Raw genomic sequence first — 25,262 nt, forward strand, 5'->3', positions numbered from 1 at the left:
CTCTCTCAGAATCCTTCACAGAACTGTTGGCTTCCTTATCCATATAAATAGCATGGCTGCATTTTTGAAAGTAGGGTTGAAGGATACTGGGAAGAACTGCCTTTCCCAACACCCTTGGATGCATCTGAGCAGCTGTACAAACCAACAGCAGTTACTTCTGGCTGTGGTTGATTTTTCACCTGAAGAAAGATTTGTATAAAACACAAAAATTTGATTCAGGTGATGTTCTTGATTTGTCTAACTTATGCAAGTACTATATTAATTACTTCTTTGCATATGATGACTTTTAAATTTCTAACTTAAAAGATCAAAATTGGGATGGCTGAAAATTTATTAGTAAAATCTTGTCTATGTTATAGCAATGTAGCCTATAACGATTAAACTAGTTTTTATTAATTCATATGGATTAAGTTTAAAAAGAAGGTAGCAAAATGTATTTGAGATGAAAATAATCATTTACAGCAGTTGCTTGGCTGAAAGAAAGATTGTAAGAGAACTTTCCAAGGAACCTACTCTATATGCTTGAAACTATAAAGTTGTCACGGAAAATGTGTGGACAGCTTAGTGTGGGCTGCGCGTGGAGGTCCGGCTGTGTACAGAGCGTGCAGGAGACACTGCTAAGAGTGTCAGGTGATACCACAGAGACAGAGAAGCTGGTCCTGGCTCTGTGCTTAACTCTGCCTGCCTGTGAGTGGCCTCAGTGCAACAAGAAAAGAATATCAGTCTTGCCAGTTTGTTGCCAACATTTATTTTAAACACTAGGACAGGGACATGACTCTAATGGGATACTCAGCAGGACCGGTTCCTCTTTCCCTTTTGAGTCTCAGGAAGCCAGCACAGGGTCATAGTATTTAGTCTGGCTTATCCAGGACCCCAGGGCTTGTTAGTTGAGGACCTGAGGCCAGCATTATACACCTAACACACTGATCTATCAAATAATACCAAAAGATTTTCAGATTTTGATATGTTGGCCATAACCTTAGTTTGTGAACAAGAATAACTTAATCACGACTTGGTGCCTCACACTTCCTAACAAGCAGCTGCTGAGCCGTGGCTCTGTGCAGGCCGCAGGCGACCAAGGTGTGTGCCGTCTGAGAGCGTCATTACACCAGTCATATCTCAGGATTCTTTGTTCTTGTTCATTACGTTTCTGATGTTCTGTCATCTCAAGAGAATTCCTTATTATTCTCTGTTTTCAGCTTGTGTGCAATAAATGACTTAAAATGTCAAGTGCTAATCAAGGCTGTTTTATAACTGATAGCAGAGCAAAGAAAGAAAAAGCTTTTTGAAGAAACAGTGTATAGTGATGTTTGTTCAGTGGCTGGCAGGCTGGCTCATCTCCTGGTCTGGAGCTCAGCACTGAAGGAGGATTTGTTTTGTCAGAGTCCTAATTTTATTAACTCTCTGTAAAATGCAAAGGTTTAGAATTGAAAATAGTTTTATTAGATCTAAACTTTCCCTGTCAATTCCAGACTATTTTTTACATGTTCATTATTCTGTTGCTATAGTTACTCCCCTGCTCACCATCCTGACAGTTGAGTTGAAAGCTATTGACAATATTAACCTCTGTGGCTGAGCTCAAGGTATTTTAAAACTTGCTGAATTTCACATGTATGTGTACATTAATGGCAGCCTGAACTTGAGTGATCTTAAGGAGCTGGACTGTGCATTTGCTGTTTCCAGTACAAATTAGCTGCCTACTCTGCCAGATCCCTGTGCCCACAGCAGGCAGCTCCACACTGACATGCCTCCATAGATTGTTTGGGAGAGCCTCTTTTCAAGTCACAGTCTGTCTTTATGCAGATATGTCACACTTGCAATGGAAGGATCCTAGGCAGTGACATAAAGGGATTGTCTCTCTACTCTTGCTGAAAGTGCAGTAGCTAACAGCATCAGAGGACAGGAAAGATGCTTGCAGCTGGAGCAATGGCGCAATAGTTAAAGACACTTCTGCTCTTGCAAAGAACTAGAGTTCAGTTCCCAGCACCCACGTCACAGGGTGCACACTACCTTTTACTGTAGGTCTAGGAAGTCCAGCACCCTCTATTTGCTTTTGCAGGTAGTTGCATACAAACATGCCCACAAAATATTTTTTAAAGAATATTAAAACATATAAGTGCCCTTGAACTACCTCAGCTGTTCTGTTTCACAGGTGAGAAAACCAAGGTTCAGGACAGCCTGAGTCCAGCCCAAACCCTGGGACTCGGACTCTCAGTTCAGTGGCTCCTTCAGATCTGTTCTTTGTGGCACACACTCATTACCGATTTCACACATCATAATATGCTAGAACTAGTTGCAAAGGTCAGTGTTAAAATTCAACTTACTTGCCTCTATTAGAACTTTTATAAATTTTATTTGCTGATAATTTATAAACACAATATTGAAAGGATATCTGTGGAAATGATTATATCCACATTTTTCATTTTCACTAACCTTACCCTGAGTTCATAGTGTCAGCATTTTGATATCTGGCCCTTAAACTCCATCTTTCTCTCTCTGGAAGAAAATAATAGGCCATGTCATGTCATGGCTCAGCTCCCTGGGATAATACTGCCACAGTGCGTGGCAGCCTCATCAGTTCATGAGCCTACAAGGAGATGCTCCAGTGAAGTGTGTCTTCTTCTATGAGTGCTTTTCAGTGAGTGTGCATGTATGCACACCATCTTTCTGGTTTGTTTTGTTTGTTTTAGTTTAAACTATCATGACAATGAGTTGTCTTTTAGCATGAAGACTCAGTGTGTAGTATACATATTTGAGTAGTCATACCCTAGCATTTAAATAAGTAATGGTCCTCCCCTAGTTGCTGTGTTTAGGATCTTCAGCTGTTCTGGCAGATGAATGCAAAAAAGAATTCTTGATTATATTTTCTGTGCAGTGTGCAGTTTACTTTCTAAAGACTTGTATTTTCAAGGGGATTCTTGGGCGATTTTATACAAGTCTCTGCTCACCAGAATAAAATACAGTATTTAGCATTCTTAGATATAAAAGGTTTTATTGTACCATAGCTGACAAAGAGAACACCCAGCTCAATCATTCACCTCAGTAGGCCATCACGAAATGTTGCTTCCCTCACATTCTTTTGCCACTTCTCATTTAGAGTCATGATCATATTCATACCTTCCCTTCTTATCTGGGAGATGCCTTCCACATCTATTCCTTGGGAGATGAACTGAGCCCTAATGCTCACACAGCCAATATTTATTAAGTACCTGCTTGCTAATGGAAACATGGGCTCTGGAAGAAGTAGTTTAGGAAACAGGTATAAAAGAGGATTAAGATTCTAATCAAATGTAGAGTCTGGTGGGGGGGTGCAAAGGAAAAGCCTTGACATAGAGATCAGGAGCAAAAATATGTTTTCATGGTGATATGCCAGGTTGGAGTCTGACTCCATGTCTGGCAATTGGAAGATGGTTTTCATTAATGTTGAAGTGTCTACAAGGTATATGGCCACCCAAGGATCTTAGCCAGTTAGCTGACTGTCCTAAGATTTACCTGACTGTCCTAGCTACTGTTCACAGCAGTTCTGTGAGGAGGTCACTGTGTCTACTGCCTACAAACATGAAGAAGTTTAACACCATGCCCTGCTACTCCTCCTAGACAGATGTCTGCTTTCCACCCTTTCCTTGAGAGGGCCTCTGTTACCTTCCTACCAGCCATTTAAAACGTAAAGATGTAAATACCTTTATTCCATCATTAAAAACAAATCTGGAGCTTTTGAGGAATCAGAATGGTTTGTATACCATTTCCATTACCCTCAGAATTAAAGGAATGTTTTTAAAATTACTCTGTATCTATGGTGTTTTGACTCCTTGTAAGTATGTACACCATGGTCCAGAGGGCTCAAGGAAGCCAGAAGAGAATGCCTGGTCCCTGAGAACTAGAATTACAGATGGTTTTGAGCTACCATGTGTGTACTGGGAATTGAAGTTCTGGAAGAACAGCCCCAGTGCTGTTGCCTGCTGAGCCTTCTCTCCAGCCCCAGGAGTCTGTATGTGTTGCACTGAGATTTACATGGATTATGTTTTAGTGTGTAACTTCCACAGGAAAAAAATCTAGTAACATGTCGTTCCCTTTAGTTTCAATGCAAATGTAATATATATAATTTAAGTTTACGATATCAAGAGTGATCATCTACACACATACACACAATGAAAGACGTTTACACTGTAATGTATTTTGTCTTTTGTCATGAAGAGGGGAGTATATTGCAATGGACATTTAAACACCCCCCTTCCCATTTCTCTCTTTAATATTGTAAGTCATGAAAAGACTTTTCTTTGTGTTTTCATGTAGTTGTAGCTTGAGCGTCCAGTGTGTTGTTAGGAGGTCACTGGTTAATAGATGTAGTAATGCTGCCTTAACTTTGCAACCAAGACATCTAATAGCCTCTTAAAGAGACACTTTCGTTATCCTTTTAATGTCTTCACCATGAGACTCTTAACGTGAGTCAGTCAGCTTAGTAACTCTATTCCTGAAGTGAAGTGAATATTTAATGTATAATGTAGACTTCCATCAGATGCTAAAAAGTAATGCTTGGCCCCTTACCAAAACTAAGTGTAAAGAGCTGCTATATGAAAGAACAACACTGCTCGTAAAGCCAAGCTGTGGGCTTGCCCCTCTCCCTTTCTGAACTGAGTACTGCTTAGAAGTGTTGTACATCAGGCCAGTCCTCTCCTGGACAGGACATCTGTGCTTGCAGCAGAGATGGGAACTTTTTTTGAAAAACCCAAATGGTTTTCATCCAGTGTGACAGGCAGCTGTGGCTACAGTACTGGGCAGAATATTATCTCAGATCTTCATGTCACTGAAACATGTGGTGTGACCTTACTTGGAAATAGGCTTTACTGGCACAATCAAGTGAGACCTTACTAGATTAGTATATGCACAAACTCAGTAAGTACTACTCACAGGGAGCATGCTTTGTTTGTAGCAGATCACTGTAAGCCAAAAAAAAAGAACCAAGAACTGTTGACAAGTGCCTACAGCCATCATAGGAGCCTGCCATACCAACACCTTCACTTAGGACTGCAGCTTCTAGCCCTGTCCCTGTGAGAGAATACAGTTCTAGTACGTTTCCTCTCTCTGTTTGAAGTACTTTATAACCACATCCCCAGGAAACTAATCCAACGTAATTAAGCTGTGAGTGGAGAGGTGCAGAGAATGAATCAGCTCATTTTTCCCTCAAGTAAAAGCAGGCCAGTGGTAGGCCTGTCTCAGGCCTGGCAGCCCTGTGAGGTGCTCTTCACTCACATACTTGCAGGATGGCTTGAGGAGCTCCTGATAGTGTTTTAGGCGACAGCAGAGAAGAGCAAAGACCCAGAAGGCTAGAATGGAGCCAGTTCCCCTAGAGGAGCCTCCCCATGAGCTCCACCTACCGACTTCTCTAACACTTCACTGGCCTGAGTGATGCTACATGCCCAGTTGCAGCTGCAAGGACACTGTACAGTGTCATCCAGAATGTACCGGTGAGAAGGGAGACCCCTAGTGACTGCTGCTGCAGCCTCAGACCTGACAGTCATGGCAGTGGTAGGGATTCAGGACCTCTACTCCTGGGGCTGTCACCAAGTAATAGTTCTAGGGGAAGTGACCTTTGGGATGTAAAACATCGTTTCGTTCTCAGACCTGTCATGACAAACACCACATGTTGTGTTCCCCTACTCCCCTTCTCTACCTGTCCCTGTCCCTGCTCCTGTGAGCCATCGTTGCCACTTTGGAGGTGATGGGCTCCTGGAAGGCTTATAGCAAAGCAGCATCCAAGAGAAGTAGGTCTGAACTTTATGGTTCATAATATTTTGTAGCAGTGTAGCCATTTTGGGTTTGTAAGATCCCATGTGGACCTTGTCATATTAAGAGAGTAAGTATATATGCCTAAGCTCAGGTGTGCAGAAATCTCACTGTAAAGCTCCATGACACTAAAGGCACTTTAAGGGCTTAAATGTGTCTATGAAAAAAAAAAAGCAAGGTCAGGCATGGTTGGTAACTGGATGGGAATCCCAAGGTTTGAACTTGTTGGTTGGATGCAGCCGACCCTGTCCAGGTCACCTACTGGTCCCATTTCGGCAAGTGCCCCGTGCTAACTCCTCTGCTTTGTCTCTTCTCCCTTTCTGGGGAGTCCTGGAGAAGGCTCAGCTGTCACCTCCGTTTGAATGTCTGCTTGGATCTAAAGAAAGCTCCGCTCCTGTACATTTCTGGATCTCTGCCCCCACTAGGGCAACAGGAGCCATTAGGAACACCCAAAGCCATCTTGCGTTTGATTCCAAAGTCTTCGGTCTTTGTTACAGTTGACCACCGGCCTCTCCATGACTTTAGAGGTAGGAGCTAGGTAATGTGGCCATAGCTTTTGCCTTTACAGCAGACTGTAAAAGGTAGAGGTCCAGAAAGAGCAGCACTCTCTGCAGATGTCTGCTAGCTCCTGCACTGTGGATGTGGCCTCCAGGAGCCAGCTTCCCCCCATATTTCTTTTGATGATCCTGTACCCATTGCCAAAGCTTCCTCTCAGACCTAGGAGTTGTCCACAGCTGGCTCTGTTGACCCAGTAGGTGCTGAAAAATATGACCTTTGCAGTTCAGTGTCTTATGAAACCACCCAGCTCCTCAAATCTCTGCCTTAAAACAAAACACACAGTCATAAAAGCAACAGTAACCTTTCGGGATTGCCCCAGGCTTTCAAAGCAGTTTCCCTCAACTTCCCCCAGGTAGTTGTTACTGTCTTGCTGAGTGGATCCTGGTAATATGTCTAACTGAGAGATAACAAAGGTGTTTTAGACTCTTAAGAAAATCAAAACCATTTGTTTTCTAATTAAATCTGTTACTCCAACTTGCTTTCTTGTTTTGGATCAAGACTTTGATTAGCAAAGCACTGCAGTCCATTTTCTCAGTGAGAGCTGCTGTCAGTTCTTACACTGTGGAAAAGCACTTGCCAGCATGGCTTAGAGAGATATTCTTACTGAAAATTCTAGTAAATGTTAGAGTCTGAGCCATCTTTGCCTTGCTCCTTTTTGAAAATACTTTTTAGACATGTTTAGAATCACAGTGTTTTGAAATACAAGCTCCAAGAGTGGTTTTCTGTGTTTTTCTATGTTTGGTTTTTACTTGGGAAATATTTTTTTTCTTTGCCCATAACATAATACATGAAGCATTATTGCAGGGCTAAAAAGAGCCCTGGGCTGGAAAAGCTCGGACATTATATCATACTAGGTACACATGCACATGCATGTGATAACGTCAAAGTATATGTGTACATAAGACATACCGAGTCTGTAACTACTGCTAGGAAATGACTGGAGGGGCGGTTTGTATGAGTGTGCTAAAAGGCTGCTCAACGAGAAGAGGTGGTGTGTTCTCTGAGAGGAAGTGGATTAGTCAGGGCTCTCTAGAATCACAGAACATACGGAATATCTTTCTATAGTGAAGCAATTTATTATGATGACTTGCAGTCTATAGTCCAACTCCCCAACAATGGTCAGTCAGCTGTGGATTGGAGTCCAAGATTCTAGTCCTCGCTCAGCCCTACCACGCCTGGATCTGGAAATTGTTTTGTCCCAGGCTGACCTTGAACTCAGAGATCTCCTTGCCTTAGTCTCCTGGGATTAAAGGTGTGTACTACCTTGCCTGGGCCTAAGCTTTTCATGGCCACTATGCCTCAAAATCTCCATGCTAGGATCCAGGTCAGAAACTTGTGTCTTCCAGCTTCAAGATCTGGATCACAAGTGAGCCCTCCAATTAAGGATTGTAGTCCATTCCAGATATAGTCAAATTGACAACCAGGAGTAGCCATTACAAGAAGGAACCTCAGTTAAGAAACTGCCAGTGTAAGATCAGGCTGTAGCCCTGGATTCTCAGACAGGAGCCTGGCATAACTGTCCTCTGAGAGGCTCCACCCAACAGCTGACCAAAACAGAACCATAGCCAAACCTTAGAAGCTCTAGAGCCAAGCTCTAGAGGTCTTATGGAAAAGTTGGGGGAAGGATTGGGGAGCCCTGAGGGGATAGGGACAGAAGACCTTCAGAGTCAACTAACCTGGCCTCTTGGGGACTCCCAGAGACTGAATCACCAACCAAAAAGCATACAAGGACTGGACCTAGAACCCACCCCCTACCCCCTGCACTCCCTACCCCCTGCACCCTCTACCCTCCTGTACCCCCTACCCCCTGTACCGTCTACTCCCCTGCCCCCTACCTCCCTATACCCCCTTATCCCCTGCCCCCTGAACGTATGTAGCAGATGTGCTGTCTGGTCTGCATTAGGGTCTCCCTGGGGGCTGTCCCTGACTCTGTGGTCTGCCTGTGGATCCTGTTCCCCTTACTGGGCTGCCTTCTCTGGCCTCAGTGGGTGATATGCCTAGTCCTGCAGTGACTTGAGGTGCCAGGGTAGGTGGGTTGGTATCCAAGGGGGGTACCTGCTCCTCCTCTGAGGTAAAAGGGGAGGGATTGGATGAGGGGGGCTATGATTGGAATGTAACGTGAATAAATAAATAAATAAATAAATAAATAAATAAATAAATAAATAAGGAGAAAGATTAGGCTGTAGGGCATTTTCTTAATTAGAGATTGATGGGGGAGTCCCAGACCACTATGAGTGGTACCACTCCTGGGCCAATGATCCTGGAGTCTATAAAAAAAAAAAAAAAGAAAAGTAAGCCAGTAAGCAGCACTCCTCCATGGCCTCTGCATCAGCTTCTACCTCCAGGTTCCTGCCCTGTTTGAGTTCCTGTCCTGACTTCCTTGATACGGTAGTGGAATTGAAATACTTTCTTCCCCATGCTGGTTTTGGTTTATGGTCGTGGTGTTTCATCACAGCAGTAGAAACCCTAGCTCAGATTTGTACAGATTTGTAGGCAGAGCTTTCAGGACAGGAGTACAGGTGTACTACTTGTGCCTCTGACACTGAACAAATAAGAGGGATACATTCTCGTGGCCTTACTGGCCCAGCATGGAATCCAGTGCAAATAGAGTCTGGGACAACCTTGTTGAATGAATAAGAATGCAATGTTTCATTTTGTTTTGTTTTAATATTTGTCTTAGTTACTTGAGAATTGCGTATAAATGTGTTGATCATATTCACCCTCTCTCCCACTACTCTTCCCAGATCCCCTCTCTCTACCCACCCACCTTCGTGTCTGGTGGTGGTGGTGGTGGTGGTGGTTTGAGAAGGTTTCTCTGTGTAGCCCTGGCTGTCCTGAAATTCACTTTGTAGACCAGGCTGGCCTCCAACTCAGAGCTGCTTCTGCTTCCCAAGTACTAGGATTGAAGGCTTGTGTCACCATACGACACATGGAATACATATGTTCCCTTTAAGAGCTGATCACTCTGTGGTCTCTGGGTCTCGTTACTAATCATCATCTACTGCTAACAGATGCTTCTCGGATGAGGGCTGAGAATATGACACAGATCTATGGGCAAAGGATAAGTAAATGATCAGGAGTCAACTTAGTGCTACGTTTGTCTAATGAATCATAGTATTAGGCTCTCCCCTAGGGCCTATGACTTGTCTATAGATTCATAGACCAGTAATGGTATCAGATACGGGTTTCATCTACTAGAGCAGGTCTCAAGTCCAATCGGAAAGTAGTTGGTTATTCTTATGATGTTTGTGCCATTATTACAACAGTAGATATGTCTTTCCAGGAAAGTCACTGTAGCTTGCAGGGCTCACAGTTGTGTATGATTAATGATCTGGTGTCATCCTGTTATACAGTAACCTCATTTGTATCTCTTTTTATGCGAGTGCGAGTGTGTGTGTGTGTGTGTGTGTGTACATACACATATATGAAAGGTTCTATGGTAGTAAGTGGGTTTCTACATGACATTTTCAGAAGGTCTTTGGTGTAATTTTCCTTCTCTATATTCCCTCCTCTACCCTGTCCTCTGCCTCCTCTTCTCCCACCTCAATTCAATGCTTCCTGTTCCAATATTCTCTTTTAATGCTTTATATCTTTGTGTGTTTTATCTTTCCTCCTTTAAAAGTCCCTCCTGATGGCCACTTGGTAATTTCGAGACCTTTTTGGGGTTCCACCTGAAACACAAACATCTGAGGAATCACAGACAACATGTGTCTGGGTGACTTCCCACGAGAAGATTGTTTCCACCGCAATCCATTTATTAGCAGATTTCAGTTCCATTGTTTTGTTTTGTTTACTTTTTATTTATATTTCTCTCATGCAGTACATCCCAACCATAGCTTCCCCTCAAATCCTCCCAGTTCACCAAAACCCCTCCTTCATCCAAGACCCAGAAAAAAACAGATTTCCAAGAATATCAGTCAAACATGGCACAACGAACTACAATAAGACCAGACACAAACCCTCACATCAAGGCTGGGTGAGTCAACCCTGTAAGAGGAAAATGGTCCCAAGAGTAGGCAAAGGACTCAGACACCCCCACTCCTACTGTCAGGGGTCTTCCCCAGACATCAAGCCAACAACCATACATATATGCAGGAGACCTAACAGACTCTTGCGTGCTGCTTCACTCTCTGTGAGCCCCCATGAGCCTGGCTTAGTTGAGTCCGCAGGCCTTGCTCTCCTGGTATACTCAGCCCCTCTGGCTCCCACAATTCCTCCTCCCTCACTTAAGATTCATTGGAATCAAGTTTCACCCATGGTTTAAAGACAAGGGCCAAGTTTCATTCTTCTTCATTTATCTACCCAGTTTGACCAGTACCATTTACTGAAGATGCAGTCTTTTCCCCAATTTGTGTTGCTGGCCTTTTTATCAAAAATCCGGTGGCTCTAGGAGTGTGGGATTATATGTTCTCCTCTTCAGTTGTGTCCCGCTCATCAGTGTGTCTGCTTTGTGTCGGGGCCATGCTGTGTTTATGATGACAGTGCTATGGCTCGGCTTGCAATCTGGGGTAGTGATGATACCTCCAGCAGCTTTGTCTTCCTTGTCGTTGTCATCATTGTTCAGAATTGTTTTGGCTAGCTTAAGTCTTTTATATGTCCTTGTCAATTTTAAGATTATTTGTTCAATTTCTGGGAAGAACTGCATTAGAATTTTGGTGGAGATTGCCTTGAATCTGCAGATTGCTTTAGGGAGGATGGCTGTTTCACAGTGTCCTGCAAGTCCACAAACATGGGAGGTCTTTGCCTCTTCTGGTATCCTCTTCAGTTTTTTTCCTCAGTTTTCATTGTCCCAGTGTTTAATTTCCTTGGTTAGATTTATTCGAAGATTTATTTTGTTTTGTCTGAAGCTATTATTTATGGTACTTTTTCCTTTATTTTTCTCAGTGCATATATCATTTGAATGCAGGAAGGCTACTACTGTTTCTGTGTGTTAATTTATATCCTGCTACTTTGCTGAATGTTTCTGCTGGAGTCCTTTCAGCATAAAATCACATCATTTGCAAATGAAGATACTTTAACTAGTGTCCTAGTTGTACCTCCTTATCTCCTTCACCTCTCCTGTTAGGTAAGACTTCAGTGGCTGTGTTGAAGTACAGTGGGGAGAATGGACATCCTTGTCTTGTTCCAGATTTTAGTGGAGTTTCCCTCCATTTCACATGATGTTGGCTATAGGCTTCCTGTTTATAACCTTTGTTATGCTGCAATATATCCCCTGCATCCCAGCTCTCCGGGAATGGATACATGTCAGAAGCCTTGGCCAGTTTTAAAGTCTATTTAGTCAGATACTGGTAGAATACACCTCATGTCTTTGGTTCCATTTGCTTGGAATACTTTTTGTTCATCTTTTTACCCTAATGTGGTATAGATATAGGTCATGAGATCTGTTTTTTGCAGACAGAAAAAAAATTAAAAAAGGAATCCTATTTTCTGGCCCACGCAGTTAGTCTGTGTCTGTCTATTGGAGAGTTGAAATCATTAACATGACGTTTACGTTTTGGTTTGGTTTGGTTTTTTTGCTTTTGTGGCTTTCAGTCAGACCTCTTTTGTAATAGTTTATTTTTATTTTATATGTGTGCATGCTTCACTCACACGAATGTCTCTCCAGTACATGTGTGCAAGGTGCCGTACATGTGTGCATGGTGCCCACCGAGAGCAGAAGGCGGTGTCCAGCCCCTGGAACTGAGTTACAGAGAGTGGTGAGCAACCATGTACATGCTAAGAACTGGATCCAGGGCCTCTACAAGAGCAGCCGGTGCTTTCTAGACTAGATCGTCTCTCCAGCCCCAGCTAGACCTCTCTTAATTTAGTGTGGCAGAATTATTTGTTCCTTGTCTGTGTTTAACCTTCTCTTCAGACATAGACATCTATTCCAGTGCCTTGTGTAGAGGTAGCTTAGTGGTCATAAATTTCTTGTGTCTGTTTTTATCATATAAAATTTCCTTTCTCCTTCTATAATGACTGACTGATAGTTTTACTAGGCATGACATTCTGTGCTGGCATCTGTGATATCTCATAATTTGTTAAACTTCAGTCCATTCTCTTCTCATTTTCAATGTCTCCAGTGAAAAAACTACTGTGATTCTGATACACTTACCCTTGTATGCGAGTTGCTTTTTCTTTCTTGCTGCTTTCAATACCCTTTTTTTGTTTTGTACATTATTGGTTTGGGCTATTACATGTCACAGGGAATTTCTGGTCCTGTGTGTTTGGTTTTCTATGTGCTTCTTGGATCTTGATAGACATGTCTTTACTATTAGGGAAGCTTTTTTTTTTTGGTCTTGTTGACAAGGGTCTCTTCTCTGTCTGCTGTAACTGTTATTCATGGGTTTGACTTTTTGTTTACAAAGCTCCAAACCTCAGGCATGTGCTCTTCTTGTCTGCTGCTGCTGTTGGTTTTGTTTGTTGTGCTTTGTTGTGACACTGTCTTTAGCTGAGTGAGCCAATTCCTCTACCTTTAAGACCTGACACTTTTGTTCCACTTGATCCAATCTATTGATGAGGTTTCCTTCTGAGTTGTTTTTATTTGTTTGACTTCTTGATTCCTGAATTTATCAAGTTTTATTTCATTCTGGCTTTTCTTCAGAGAGAATATTTCTTTATTATATTCCATTTTCACATACTGAATTATTTTCATTATTTCATTCACATGACTGTATCTTTGTGATCTTCATTCTAGCATGTATTCACATTCACTTTGAGTTCCTTCATCGTGTTTATTATTGCCATTCCAAAGCCAGTGTCTTGTGCTAATTACTTGTCTCAGGGGATATTACTATAGAAGTACTAATTCTTGGTGGAGAGTTGTTTTGGTTTTTCACATTTGTGCATTTATGATGGGAGCTTGGCATCTGGAGTTAGGATTGTTTCTTGATACGGAAATCTTATCTTTATTTTCTTGAGTGTGTTTCTGAAGCTCTGTTTCCTGTTGCCCCAACTTGTCAGGTTGACTAGCTGTATGGGGCTTGAGGTTCAATCTTTGGAAAAGCAGTGTTGATGTTTGAATGGAGTATTACAGATATTCTGATTTTAACTTGAGCTAAGTTATGTTTCTAAGCCCAGGCAGAGACCTTCTATAAATCCAAAGGATTTTCATAGCCAGTCTTCAGGAGTCCAGGGAGTACTCAGAACTTTCTCTCAGGCACAGGGTGCTAGTGGAGTTGACAATGCAAGGCAAGGATTCCTACCAGAAGGGGAGAGGCAAGGGGATGGTAGGAGACACACAGGCCACACATTCTTCTAGAAGATCATGGGGTGAATGGAGTTTCAGGTACACATCTAGTGAATTTCCTGTAGAAGGGTGGTCCTCAGATCTTAAGGATGGGCAGTGTTGGTGGTGTAAATCTTTTGTCTAGCTAGAGAGGAGCTGGTGTGGGCAGCAAGGGAGGGTGGGCTCAATTAGTGAAGGGACTCTAGATTCCCTGCCTGGAGATGGGAAGATGAGGGTGTTGCGCAGAGGTGGATGGGGTTAGCAATGTGAGTTAGGCCTTCAGAAGGCAGGCCCGGGGCATGTGTCATGAGGGCATGTGGAATAGTGCTGTGGGTCTAGTTCCTCTCCCTAGAGAACATCAGTCTACAGGCTACAAGGATGAGTGGAATTATGGCATGCTTCTAGGGTATGTCTAGAGAAGGGGCCATGTGTGAACACAGAGATGGGTGAAGTAGACTTGGAGTGGGGCAGGGTGGGTGGTGGGAGTCTGGACGCTAGTAGTGGGGGAGAGATACGGTTAGTGGTGTGTGTTGGGGCTCTACTTGAAAGGGGGGCTCCAGAAGGCAGGCACACACAGACCACATGTTCCTAAGGCAGTCCCAAGGGAAGAATGTAAATGTTTAAGGAATTATACGTTGGATATTTTCCTAGGCCGTGGGAGTCCTAGAGTTTAAAAGGTTTAGCTCTAGGATTATGAAACTATTCCGAGTGAGCCTCATAAGTGGCATAGCTGTCAGCATTCTGTATAGAATGTGTTTTAACTGTGTCTTCCTACGCCGCAGTATTCCTGTACATCTCATTGCAGTATGTCAGCAGGTGACTTAGTGTCACTGGTGGTCAGTACTGGTTTGGCTGGTCCCTTGAAATATAGCCTTGGAAAGACTATGGTCCTGAGGTTGCTAGAGACCAGAGGCATTCTCCTTCAAAGACACTGTCACTGTAAACTGACTCTGTAGCTGTTGGCATCCAAGGCCTCATTGTCACGAGCTTGTCCTCTTGCTATTCATATTCCATTGAGTTGGCAGCACCATTTAATTTTACAAATCCCCGAAGAGGAATCCTATGTGTTCATTTTAGATATGTAGGAGGACCTTGTCTTTGGAAGGAAACAGGCTAGGCTCCACTGAAGAAAGCTCAAGGGAGGACACTTCCTCCTAGAAAAGGCTCCAGGGCACTTGAGGGCTCCAGACTCCTGGCCACACCATAGGTCAGTGAGAGGTCCCCGTTGTCTCATAGTTGTTGAACACCGTCCGGCATTCAGCACATTCAGGAAGTGCAAGAGGTAAGAGTGCATGCAGGATGTGCTTGCTGGGCACACTGCTGCCTCCCTGCTGCCGCCTGCAGCCTGCAGAGCATCCTCGGTGAGAGGTCTCTAAAGGTGTCGGGTAGCAGCATGTAAGGTGAACACAGAGCATTTGTTATAAAATGTCATCTTTCTGCTTTCAGTGAATATTCAAGATGTGGTATTACAAGAGAATTTGGAAAAAGAAGATCAAATTCTGGTGTCCTTGGCAGGATTAAAACAGGTATGTGCACCATTCTGACACTACTGTGTGTGTCACAGGCCAGCACCCGCTGCCAGCTCTGGGGAAGGTGACCAGAGTATGTAGGACACAGTCAAGCCATTGTTCTCTCTCACCGATATCACCACAGAGGGAGTTCCTTCCGAAGCTCCACCTCCTCCTTACTCCTGGTGATTCTGTCTGAAGTGCCTTGTGGCCCTAGCGGTTTTCCATTCCCTTCATCACCTACCCCTACTAACTCTTTGCAGGCACACTGTTTGCACCTTAGCTCAACATCAGGCTTGGCTGTGTCTCTACAAAGACGTGGGTATTGGTGGAAGCCCATGTCACGGTCACATCTTTCAGCAGTCCCTCAGGATCCTGACAGGGCTAAGCCAGATGACGTATCGGTGGAAAGGAGCCTGTACTGATCTGAACAGGCCAGCTGACGTGGAACTGCCTCCTAGTTGTGCATCAAGGCATGTGGTGCCTCTTACTGAGTAAAAATCAGCACAGTGGTGCAGGCACCTGTTTGTGAACTTGGAAGAATCTGACATTAACATGGTCAAATTTTAATTGGCCATTACTAAGTCCATAACTTCGAAACAGTTGGATTTTTACCAATGGTTCATTTCTTAGAATAAGATGTTAGCATTTATACTACAGAAGCCTCCACTTCATCCAAGATCTTTCCAAGAATGCTTAAAATCACAAAGTTTACTGTGCCCTGCATATACTGTTTTTTTTCCTACTGACCTAAAGTAAGGTTTAACAACTAGATGCAGTGAAATATTAACAGGATGACTGGAACAACATAATAAGGTTTGTGTATATTCTTTCTCAAAACTACCTATAGTACTTTCTCCTCTTCTAATGATGCAAAGTGATACAGTGCTCCCTGACGACATGAGGAGAGGGTGGTGAGGGCTGGGATGCTGTGCTTGGCCCCTGTGTAGAAGTACTGTGATGCGGCACAGCTGATCTGACGAGCAGGACCGCAGAGGACCAGCATGGGCAGTGTGCATGCAGGGTTGATTCCCATCCTAGCTCGCTGCAAGTTGTTCTGCTGGAGATGGCAAGAGACTTCACACTGGCACACAGCTTAAACCCAGAACCTATTCTTTCTAGAACATCAGCAACTGAAGGTCACTGGAGCTACAAATGAAGGGAATTGCTGTAGGAAAGCAGGTCAATGGCAAGTCTGCTTCTAATACCTGTGATGTTATCTAGCAGTGTTTAGCTACAGACTTATTTATCTTTTCGTTATCTTTGTCTCCTTTGAAAACAGATCAAAGACATTCTGAAAGGTTCCCTGCGGTTCAACCAGAGCCAGCTGGAGGCCGAAGAAAATGAACAGATCACCATCGCTGATGACCACTACTGCTCCAGCGGCCAGGACCAGGGCAGCCAAGTTCCTAGGGCCACCAAGCAGGTACAGGAGTCTTGAGTACTGAGGAGAATGGGCTTTCATGAAGTTAGCACGAGTTCCTCAGAGTTCTGAATAAGGACAGTTCTGTCAAAGTACCTCAGGCTCTTCTACAGGAAGTTCAGCTGTGAGCTAACACATCTGAGCCTTAAGTACTGTGTACTCTTGTACCGGCTGAGCATTCCAGAGGTCATGACACTCACAGTGGTGACAGTAAGGCTTGGGTCTGAGAGTTACACAGTGCGTGCTGCGTGAGCCTGTGTGTGCCGTCATCAGTCTGAGCCTCCAGCCACCCTCTGAGATGAGAAGCCAGCTATCTACTAGAGAGATGATGGCCCAGTTGCTTCCAGCTAATATCTCCGGTTCACTAACACTGGAAGGACTCTGTGTTCTTTCTAATGCTGCCTGGGGTTGGGGGTGGGCTTCTCTTGGCTAGTTCCCTTTTTGCCTAAATCGCTCTCTTACCTTCGTGGGGAAGAACTCTCATTACATTACTGTCTACCTGATAAGACAGGGTCAGCAAATGTCCTCTGTGAACGGCTGAGTGCATCCTCTAGAACCTACCACCACATAGGACTGTCTCAGTCACATTTAGGTTTTCTTTCTGCTTTGTTTGGTTGTTGGTTGGTTTTAACAACTCTTTAAAACTGTGATGCTGTCTCCAATTGAGAGCCTGGGTTGCAGATCTCTCCTGATAGGTGTCAGCATCCAGGAGCCATTCTGCAGGGTGTTATGACTAGAGGAGTTTCAGGACTCCTAATAAAGTTATGATTTTGTTTGGTTTCTTGAGTTGGTACCTCCCTATATAGCCTAGGCTAGCCACAAACATGAGATACTCCTGCCTCAGCCTTCCAAGTGCTGGGATCACAGGTGTGTTTGCACTATCAGGACTGGTGTGTCAGTGATGTTTCTTAAAAGGCAGCTTATGAAATTCATCCTTAAAAATGAACCTTAGCAAAATCTTGGTGTTGGAATGTTTTATTTTCTTGTTTCAAGGGTTTTCCTCCAGATGCAGAACTCTAGCCAACTCGTAAAGCTGTGTGAGTGCATTTTTACCCACATAAATGCAACATTAGCATTTTAATTTGATACATTTCTCCAGATTTCCCTTCACAGCTGTATGTAAACATTGTTGCACACAGACTCACCACTATTTTTAATTGGAACTTTTAAAATTAACATGAGTTTTTAGTTGACTATAAAAATAGCACATAAAAACTTCTTGGAGGAACACTAACCACTTGCTGCACTTACACTGTTCCAGGGATAGGTCTGGCTGCCTTCCGTAGTGGTAAGGACATGTAGAGCAAGTGTGTTGGCCCCTCGGTAAGTACAGAGCCAGTAACCACTGCAAAGATGCTACTGAGTGCTTCTTATGGGAAGGAATTAGCACATGGGAGGAGTGACTTCCAAAGCAGACACGTCCCCTCTCCACCTGCTTAGGAGTGTGTGCCCGTGGAGCTCCTTATAGCCCCTGAGAAGCAGTGTCCTGTCACAATGCACACGATCCCAAACAGGCTTTGTTTTTTAAGTTAAACTCTGAATTTTAGTGCTAGGCTTTCTGGATTTGTTCAAACCAGGGTCCTTAGGAAAAACCTCCCATGTAGCATCTCAAAGGGGCTGAGTTTTAGGTTCCCATAAGTAATGGAGTGGTGCAGACACAGCTTGGCACAAGGTGACCCTGAACTTGCAATTGACCCTTCTAGGCTTGCCAGGTAACTAAGGTCTCCATGCTGCATCTAGGGAGCCTCAACTCCTGTCTTGGAAACAAAAGCATGTGCTTATCACTTGGATAAACTAAGGAAGTCCTTAGTTGATGTCCTCTAGAAGTCTTCATGTGGCCTCTTCTGCTCTTTCTCTTCTGCAGAGGAAGGCCTCTAGCCATCTGTAGGCACTTAAGTCTAGCTTAACTGTGCCTCTTACTTGCCAGGCCTCTTCTGACAGTATGCCCTGGCCTGCACCACCCTCACCAGTGGATCACACGGGTGACTCTTTTGGAAGGTAGTTTTATTTGTAGTGTATTCTGTGACTTTGCCTTTGCTCTCTAAGCCTGGGGTCTGGACCATGTTCCATGAGTTTAATTATTTGAATCACTAAAACTTGTCCATCCCACTGTTTCTAGCTGGCAGGCTTTTTGCTTGAGTGACTGTCATCCACCCTATAAAGCAGTACATATTTGGAAGCCCGTCTGTCCTTACTTCCTGTGAGTAAAGGGTAAAAATCTATTCTAGAGCAGGGCAAGAATCAAAGGCAGCTGCAGACTCTTTATAGACAAGGCCAAGGCCACGGGTCTGTCTTCAGTAGCAGCTGTGCCATTTCTTTTTATCTCACTCTCCTCAGATGCCCTTTGCAGCTACTTTCTCAGGACGTTTCCTGCCTAGGGCAGTCTGACAGTCCCCTTCCATGTTTAACTTATTGTTGGCACAGGGGCCTCTGTTTCCAGACTGTTGTATGGATCATGAAGAAGACAATGCTGAAATCTATATAGGCAGTTTTCCTTTTCCTAATTCCAGCATCCAACTCAGATCTATTTCTTGAGCGCTTTGAGCTGAAGTTCTGAAGGGCAGGTGCTTTTGCCTCAGTGGGCCTATGGGAAGAGATGGTGCTACAAAGCCAGCCTAGAGAGAACTTAACTACAGACCTGTTCCTGCCCACCCCTCTTCTGCTTCAGCATTCAGCAGGAGCCTCTGAAGAGGCCTTTCTGCATGAGGACACCAGTGCAGTCATGCACTAATATTTCCTAGGATCCTCCATGCGATATAACTGGGGTGCATCTCTGTCAAGGCGTTAGCATTACATGGAGGATGGCTAGCTCTTGGGCCTGGTACTATACCCTGTGGCCATTTGTCAGCCAGTCATGCACTGCTCCAGGTCTCCAGAGCACTCAAGAGCTGGTGTTGAGTGCTCACTGTTAGTGGCTCCCATGGTCAAGTTTGGCTTGGTTGCTGTTGTTTTACCTTTGATTAAGCATGATGTCCATCCTTGGGACACAGTATATAATTCTTCACAGAAGCTGACCATCACTCTTCTCAGAGAGCAGAACATCTGCATTGACACACCAGCCGTGACCGTGCCTTCCTGTCTATCCAGATCAAATCACTTACTCAGGTCTAGTCCAGGTAAAGCAATAGCACTCACCAGCTGCTCCTTGAGCATCCTAAAAGCTTGATTGTACTGTCTGCCCCACTGAAAGAAGAGTCTTTCCATGTGACTTACTACATGTGAGGCTTTGTGATTAATATTTAGGAATTCAAATAGACTGGGAACCAGCCATGCCTAGGAGGAGGTCTCACAACTGCTCCTAGGTTAGTAGAAGGACTAACTGGCAGATTGCCAGCATCTTGTTTTGGTTAAGGCTTTGTCCCTGAGAAACCGACCATTACTCAGTCACAAAGCTCAGGTCCGCCCTTTGTCTTGGACACTAGTGTTTTTCCTTTAGAGATCTTGTAGCCATTTTCAGCCAAGAAATTTAAAACCTCTTAAATTTAAAACACTTTTGTCTGAATCCCCTTATACAAGCTTGCAATTAGGATATGACTGTCTGCATGTTGTGGCAAAGTTCTAATCTCTCCTCTAGTCTTTGCCCAGGCTTTCCTCAAAAATGGCAGTGGAATTGTTAAATCCTTCTGGAAGATTGGAAACTATGGGTCAGACTCCCCACACAGCTTCATGTGGGCGAGCCCTGGACAAACCTGTCCTCCCCTCCTGGTTTAACCGCTGGAGATCAAGGTGTTTCTAAACCCTGCTTGAGAAGTTGGTCAGGCATAGCCTGGATTCCAGCCATGGACTCCAGTGTGCTTGAGGCCAGCTCTTACTTTGCTATAAGATAATCTGGAAGTTACTGGTCCTGCTTGGTCTTATACCCAGACCTCGGGTTTGACTTAAGTTAGTGCATTTTCAGGGAGAGTTTGGGAGATCACAGGAGCCTCATGGAACACCACCGTGTGCCCTAGAGCCTGGGTATTTGACTTGTTGGGCTGAAGAGGAAGTGTTCTGTTAGCATGTATCCATGTGGGAACGAGTGATTGAAACATTTGAACCACTTCACAAGTCAGACCCTGGAGAGATGGCTCATTTCCCTTTTCCTGCTATCCTTTCTATGTCGCTTCTCTCCTGGACAAAGTACACTGTTAGTAGTCAGCACAAAATGCATGACTTGCTGTGGTGTAGAAATCCATCGTCCTCAGTAGCTGCATCCAAGACCATGCCGGGTTCCTTGTGGAAATCTGTTTTGCATTAAGTGGAACCCCCCATGACTTTGTCTTCATCTTCTGCTGACAAGAAGCAGCTAACAGGAGTCAGGGGTGCTCTCTAGCCCCCATCTCAGGGACAGTCTGTGCCTCCTTTCTCTCTCTGTCCCTTCTATTGCCCCCAGCTGTGCAGACAAGCCAGCAAATTCTATGGTGGCGTGTCTTGGAATGCCTAGAGGGTGACTGCCAACAAGGCAGCCTGCATCCTCATCTTCTTTGGCCACATCAACACTGTTGGAACCTTAAAAAGGAATATCTAGTCGAGGAAGGTTAGTTTCTTGACCCACAGCCAATTTTGGAGTTTTATCAAGTGTCAAGAACCGCTCTAAAATGTGACATAAGTTCCCAGGCCTATGTGGCTACTGTGACCCTTACCACTGGTTGTGACTCTGGGGACATCTCAGCTCTCTACATACGTAACACTGTGACCACAGAGCAGGAGATATAGTCCTCACCCTGTCTCACAGATGGGAGATTTAAGCTTACCAGGGTTTCTTGTGAGGCTAGTTCCAGGAGTGGCACCTATGGCCTGGTGGCTAGCTTCTGGGCCTGGCCCTCCTACAGCATAGATGCGGTCTTTCCTTGCAGCTTCTCAAACAGGAGCTCAGTTTTTGTCTCCAGGGAAGTGTTTGGTTTCAGAGGGGCTCACAAGACTGACTGGCCCAGCACCACCACCTCATGGCTGGGCTCCAGGCCTTAGAGTAGCAGGACCAACCAGCCATCTTTCCAAATTGAGTGCCAGGTGAGGTGGCCACCTGGCCTCCGGGGCACTCTATTCGGGCCTCTGTTCAGTGCTGTCAGTCACTCCTCCAGTCACAGTCCTTCTCTGGTTTTACTTCACAGGCCTCTTCAGAGATGCCAGGCTGCACAGGTGGAGCGACCTCAGACGACTTCATTCTGGTTTCCAAAGAAGATGAGGGGCGCCGTACCAGGGGGTCCTTCTCAGGCCAGGCCCAGCCTCTTCTCACCCTCAGAAACACGTCTGGGAGAGGTCGAGTCCCAGCCTGTTCCCCACTGGTGTTCTCAGACCCATTGATGGGCCCAGCCTCAGCCTCCTCCAGCAACCCCAGCTCCAGCCCTGATGATGACAGCAGCAAGGACTCTGGCTTCACCATCGTGAGCCCCTTGGACATCTGAACACAGGAACCCCACTAGCGGAGACCCTGCTGAACCAGTGTTTTTTCCCAGCATGCATTTGGCATTGGTTCAACCCACTGGAACTCTTTACAAAGAGGCAACTATGCTTCTTTCAATGCACTGTTTACCAAAATGCAGATAGTTTTCCAGGCCCTTACCTGACCCTGTGATCCTTGCTGAATTAGGGCCAGGTCAGGTCCCCAACGCCATACCCACTGTCAGACACACCAGACCACAACAGAGTCACATGTCTTCCATCCCCCCTCTCCAGCAGCTCTGCCAGTTTACCCTCAGAAGGAAAAGTTGGTTTCAAGACTTCCCCTTATCAAAGCTTCAGCCACAGGGAACTTGTGATGCTGTGTGAAAATCTGACAGGCAGCCTCACTCCCAAGTTGGAAGCCCTACCACAGACTTGCCACACAAAAGGAGCAGAGCAAGTAGCTCCCAGCACTGCAGTCAAAGTGAACTGTAGGAGCGAGCAGAGTCTCAGATTCTTGTTTGACAAGAATACATTCCTGGACTCTGGGCTACCTAAACTTCAGCGACAACTATTCCTCCTTGAACAACTATTTCTCCTCCTACGGTCCCCACAGCCAGGAGTGCGGTGGCTCTAAGCTAGTCCATGCTGAAGTGGTTTTAAGAACCACAGGACTAAAACATCCTTGAATTAGAAAAATGTGTCCAGAGCTCTATGGTCAGGTTTCTGACATGGTTCAGAGCTACAGTAGCCTGTTAAGTGAAGGGCTCAGAGGAAAACCATAGTCCACCACCCCGAGTCAGGCCTCCCAGGAATTAGACCTGGGGTCTCTTCTGTGGGAACAGGCTTCCTGTAGAACATTCCAGGTGCCACAAGGATGCAGGGCTCCTACTCAACCCCTCCCCATTCCTAGAGCTCAGCTGTAAACTCCGCATCCAGATACTGCAAGAGTGAGCCTGCCTGCTTCAGGGCCCCTGCCTGGGCTGGGTATATGTGAGACACCCTTGTCTATTGGCTGAGTACAGAGCTGTGTTGTACATAAAGCTAGGGGAAGTGGGGATTGTGGATAGATGGAGCATCTGTTAGATGTCACCTCTGCCTTCTGTCATCCTCAGAGAGCAGCTGGCCAGTGCCCTCTCATTAATAGCATTGAAATTCTCTTCAGACAGGGATGCTAATGCCATAATGCTCTCAATCTTAGAAAAGGGGGACATCCCAGTCAGCTGCTCTGCGGCTTCTCCTTAGCTGTGCTGGATAGCAGGTCTGATGGCTTGCTCACATGGTGGCAAGGCTCAGTTATGGCCTCATGAATTCTGCCCCCTGCCTCTGACCAGTCCTCTCAGCATTCTGAGAAGCCTGCTTGCACACGTGTCCCATGAAGATGCTCTGTAAGAACCAGGGCCACTGTGTAGCAGGCATCCATCCCCTGACGGAAGGGCTGTCAGCAGCCACTCCACTTGAAGGCTTGACGGAAGGTGTCAGTACCTTAGAGCTAGGGTAGTAAGTATTGACTGGGACAGTGCCAGCCAGGTCTGTCTCAGCCGAGCCCTGTCCCCAGCATTCCCTTTGCTTTAAGAACAGGAGCCACAGATGTCTGTCACTGGTTACCCACCAGGCCACACGAAGGTGATAGCTGACTCCTTGCCATTTGAATGGGCATTTCAGAGTCCCTCAACCTACCTGCCCTGCCCATGCCCGTGATGTGCCCCCCCCATCCTGTGCCTGCATGGGTGCCACATGAGAACCCCCAGGTTCACACTGAGAGGTGCCTGTGGTCCCTAGTCAGGCCCCTCTCTCCTTGGAAAAACCAAGGATGGAAAGAGGTCTCTTTTATGAGTGAGTCCATTCTTTGCTGATGAACATTGCTTCGTTGCTTCCCTTGATTACCTACACTGCTGGTGTGGGATGCATTCCTGCCCTGTTAGTTTATCAGGTGTTTCTGTCTAATTGTACATTTTAAAGTCCTGGATCTAGAGAACCTTTTTCTTTAACCACATGGTAATCATCAGTTTTAATCGCTCACATTTTGATTATAGTGGCTAATATAGTTTATAAATGCCAAACTTAGATTAAGACCCACTGTCTTCTGCTCTTCCATACTCATTTCTGTGTTTCATGCAGTCCTCTCTGATCAGAGTGAACTGTGAGGTGAAACACACCTGTGTACAGAGGGTCACAGACTTGCCTTGTCTCCCGGGTGTGCCTCAGTTCAGTTCTTGGGACCTTCCTGGCTTAGTTTGGCAAGATAACCTGCTGTTGCACTAACTGCAGCTTGAAAGGAAGTGACCACACTGCCAAAAAGTGTGACAGTGGAAGGCAGCCGCCTCCCTGTAGACCCTTCTGGTAGGGGTGAATCTCCTCTACACAGGGGTTGGCTGTGCTGGACAAGCTTGCCAGCCTTGCCTTGAGCGTCAGAAAAGCTGAACAAATGTAAAGCTCTAGCTGTGACCTGCCATTCACTGCAGGCTGCTTTCTGCTTGCTAAAAATTTCTCCCAGTGACCACTAACGGACAAAGTGGGGAGCACCTGTGGCCCTGCATCAGCCAGTGCTATCTCTCCCCTGGGAGCACAGTCCTGACCTCGGCATTTACCCAGAGCAGGAACTGCTGGGAAATGAGAGCTGGGGAGGAGGACACGCGTGTGGAGATGTGGAGGCAGACCTCTTCACGGCCTGCTCCATGGTAAGCTCAAGCACTGCTTCTACCTTGTTGAAAGAGGCGGTGGTCATAGAGCCAGGCTGGTGTAGAAATTGTCCTTTGGTTCAGCTCATTTAGCTGATGTCCCAGCAGTACCAACAATGTCCTCATGAGTCGTCACGCCAGAACTCCTCCTGATGCAGGAAATGACCCTCCTTTGGCAGAGTGACCCCACATGATGTGTACTAATAAAAGAGAATTGAGAACTGGGGAAATGTCCACTTCTTCCAGTCACTTAGCTGCAGGGTCAGGCGAGCATGGATGTGCCTGGCCAGCAGGGCTGATGTTGGCCGTGCCTCGACCTCCCCTGCATTTCCTTCCTTTGCAACATGGGCAACCTTCCCAGCCTCCTGAGACTGCTTCCTAGTAACCAAGATACTACCAATTCTACTCACCGCTTGCCGTTCCTGCGAGGGTTACACAGGTTAAGATGTGGTAAGTGGAGTGACCCTCCATTTCAAGGTGATCATCGTGGTTCTGGAGGAGCCACTGAAGGAAGAAGCCCAACCCCCTGACAGTGTGGACTGCAGAGGCCTCTTGATGTGTGGCCCCACCCTGAAGCAGCCCTGCTTAGCCACTGTTCCAAGACAGCTTGCCCTTCCCTCCCATGCCAGTCCCCTGCAGTACATGGTTTGCCCCAGGATCAGGATAGGGGAGGTGATCAGAACACTTTACACCTTAAATGGTACAAAGGAAAGATGGGGAGTAGAGAAGGGCACCTGGGG

At 45.5% G+C, this 25,262-nt stretch overlaps 1 protein-coding gene across 3 annotated transcripts in view; it reads left to right on the forward strand.

The window, feature by feature from the left end:
• The window catches only part of Tbc1d5 (TBC1 domain family member 5), a 441,474-nt gene extending 416,727 nt beyond the window's left edge, over positions 1-24,747 (forward strand). For all 3 annotated transcript variants that reach the window (XM_028766551.1, XM_028766553.1, XM_028766552.1), the window contains 3 exons: positions 14,996-15,075; positions 16,340-16,483; positions 21,571-24,747. In XM_028766551.1, coding sequence (XP_028622384.1) covers positions 14,996-15,075; positions 16,340-16,483; positions 21,571-21,864 — 518 coding nt within the window. In that variant the 3' untranslated portion in view covers positions 21,865-24,747. The remainder of the gene's footprint in view (positions 1-14,995; positions 15,076-16,339; positions 16,484-21,570) is intronic.
• The last annotated feature ends 515 nt before the right edge of the window (positions 24,748-25,262 follow it).

Source organism: Grammomys surdaster, unplaced genomic scaffold (genome assembly GCF_004785775.1).
Source record: "Grammomys surdaster isolate TR1022 unplaced genomic scaffold, NIH_TR_1.0 169, whole genome shotgun sequence".
Classification (NCBI taxonomy): Eukaryota; Metazoa; Chordata; class Mammalia; order Rodentia; family Muridae; genus Grammomys; species Grammomys surdaster.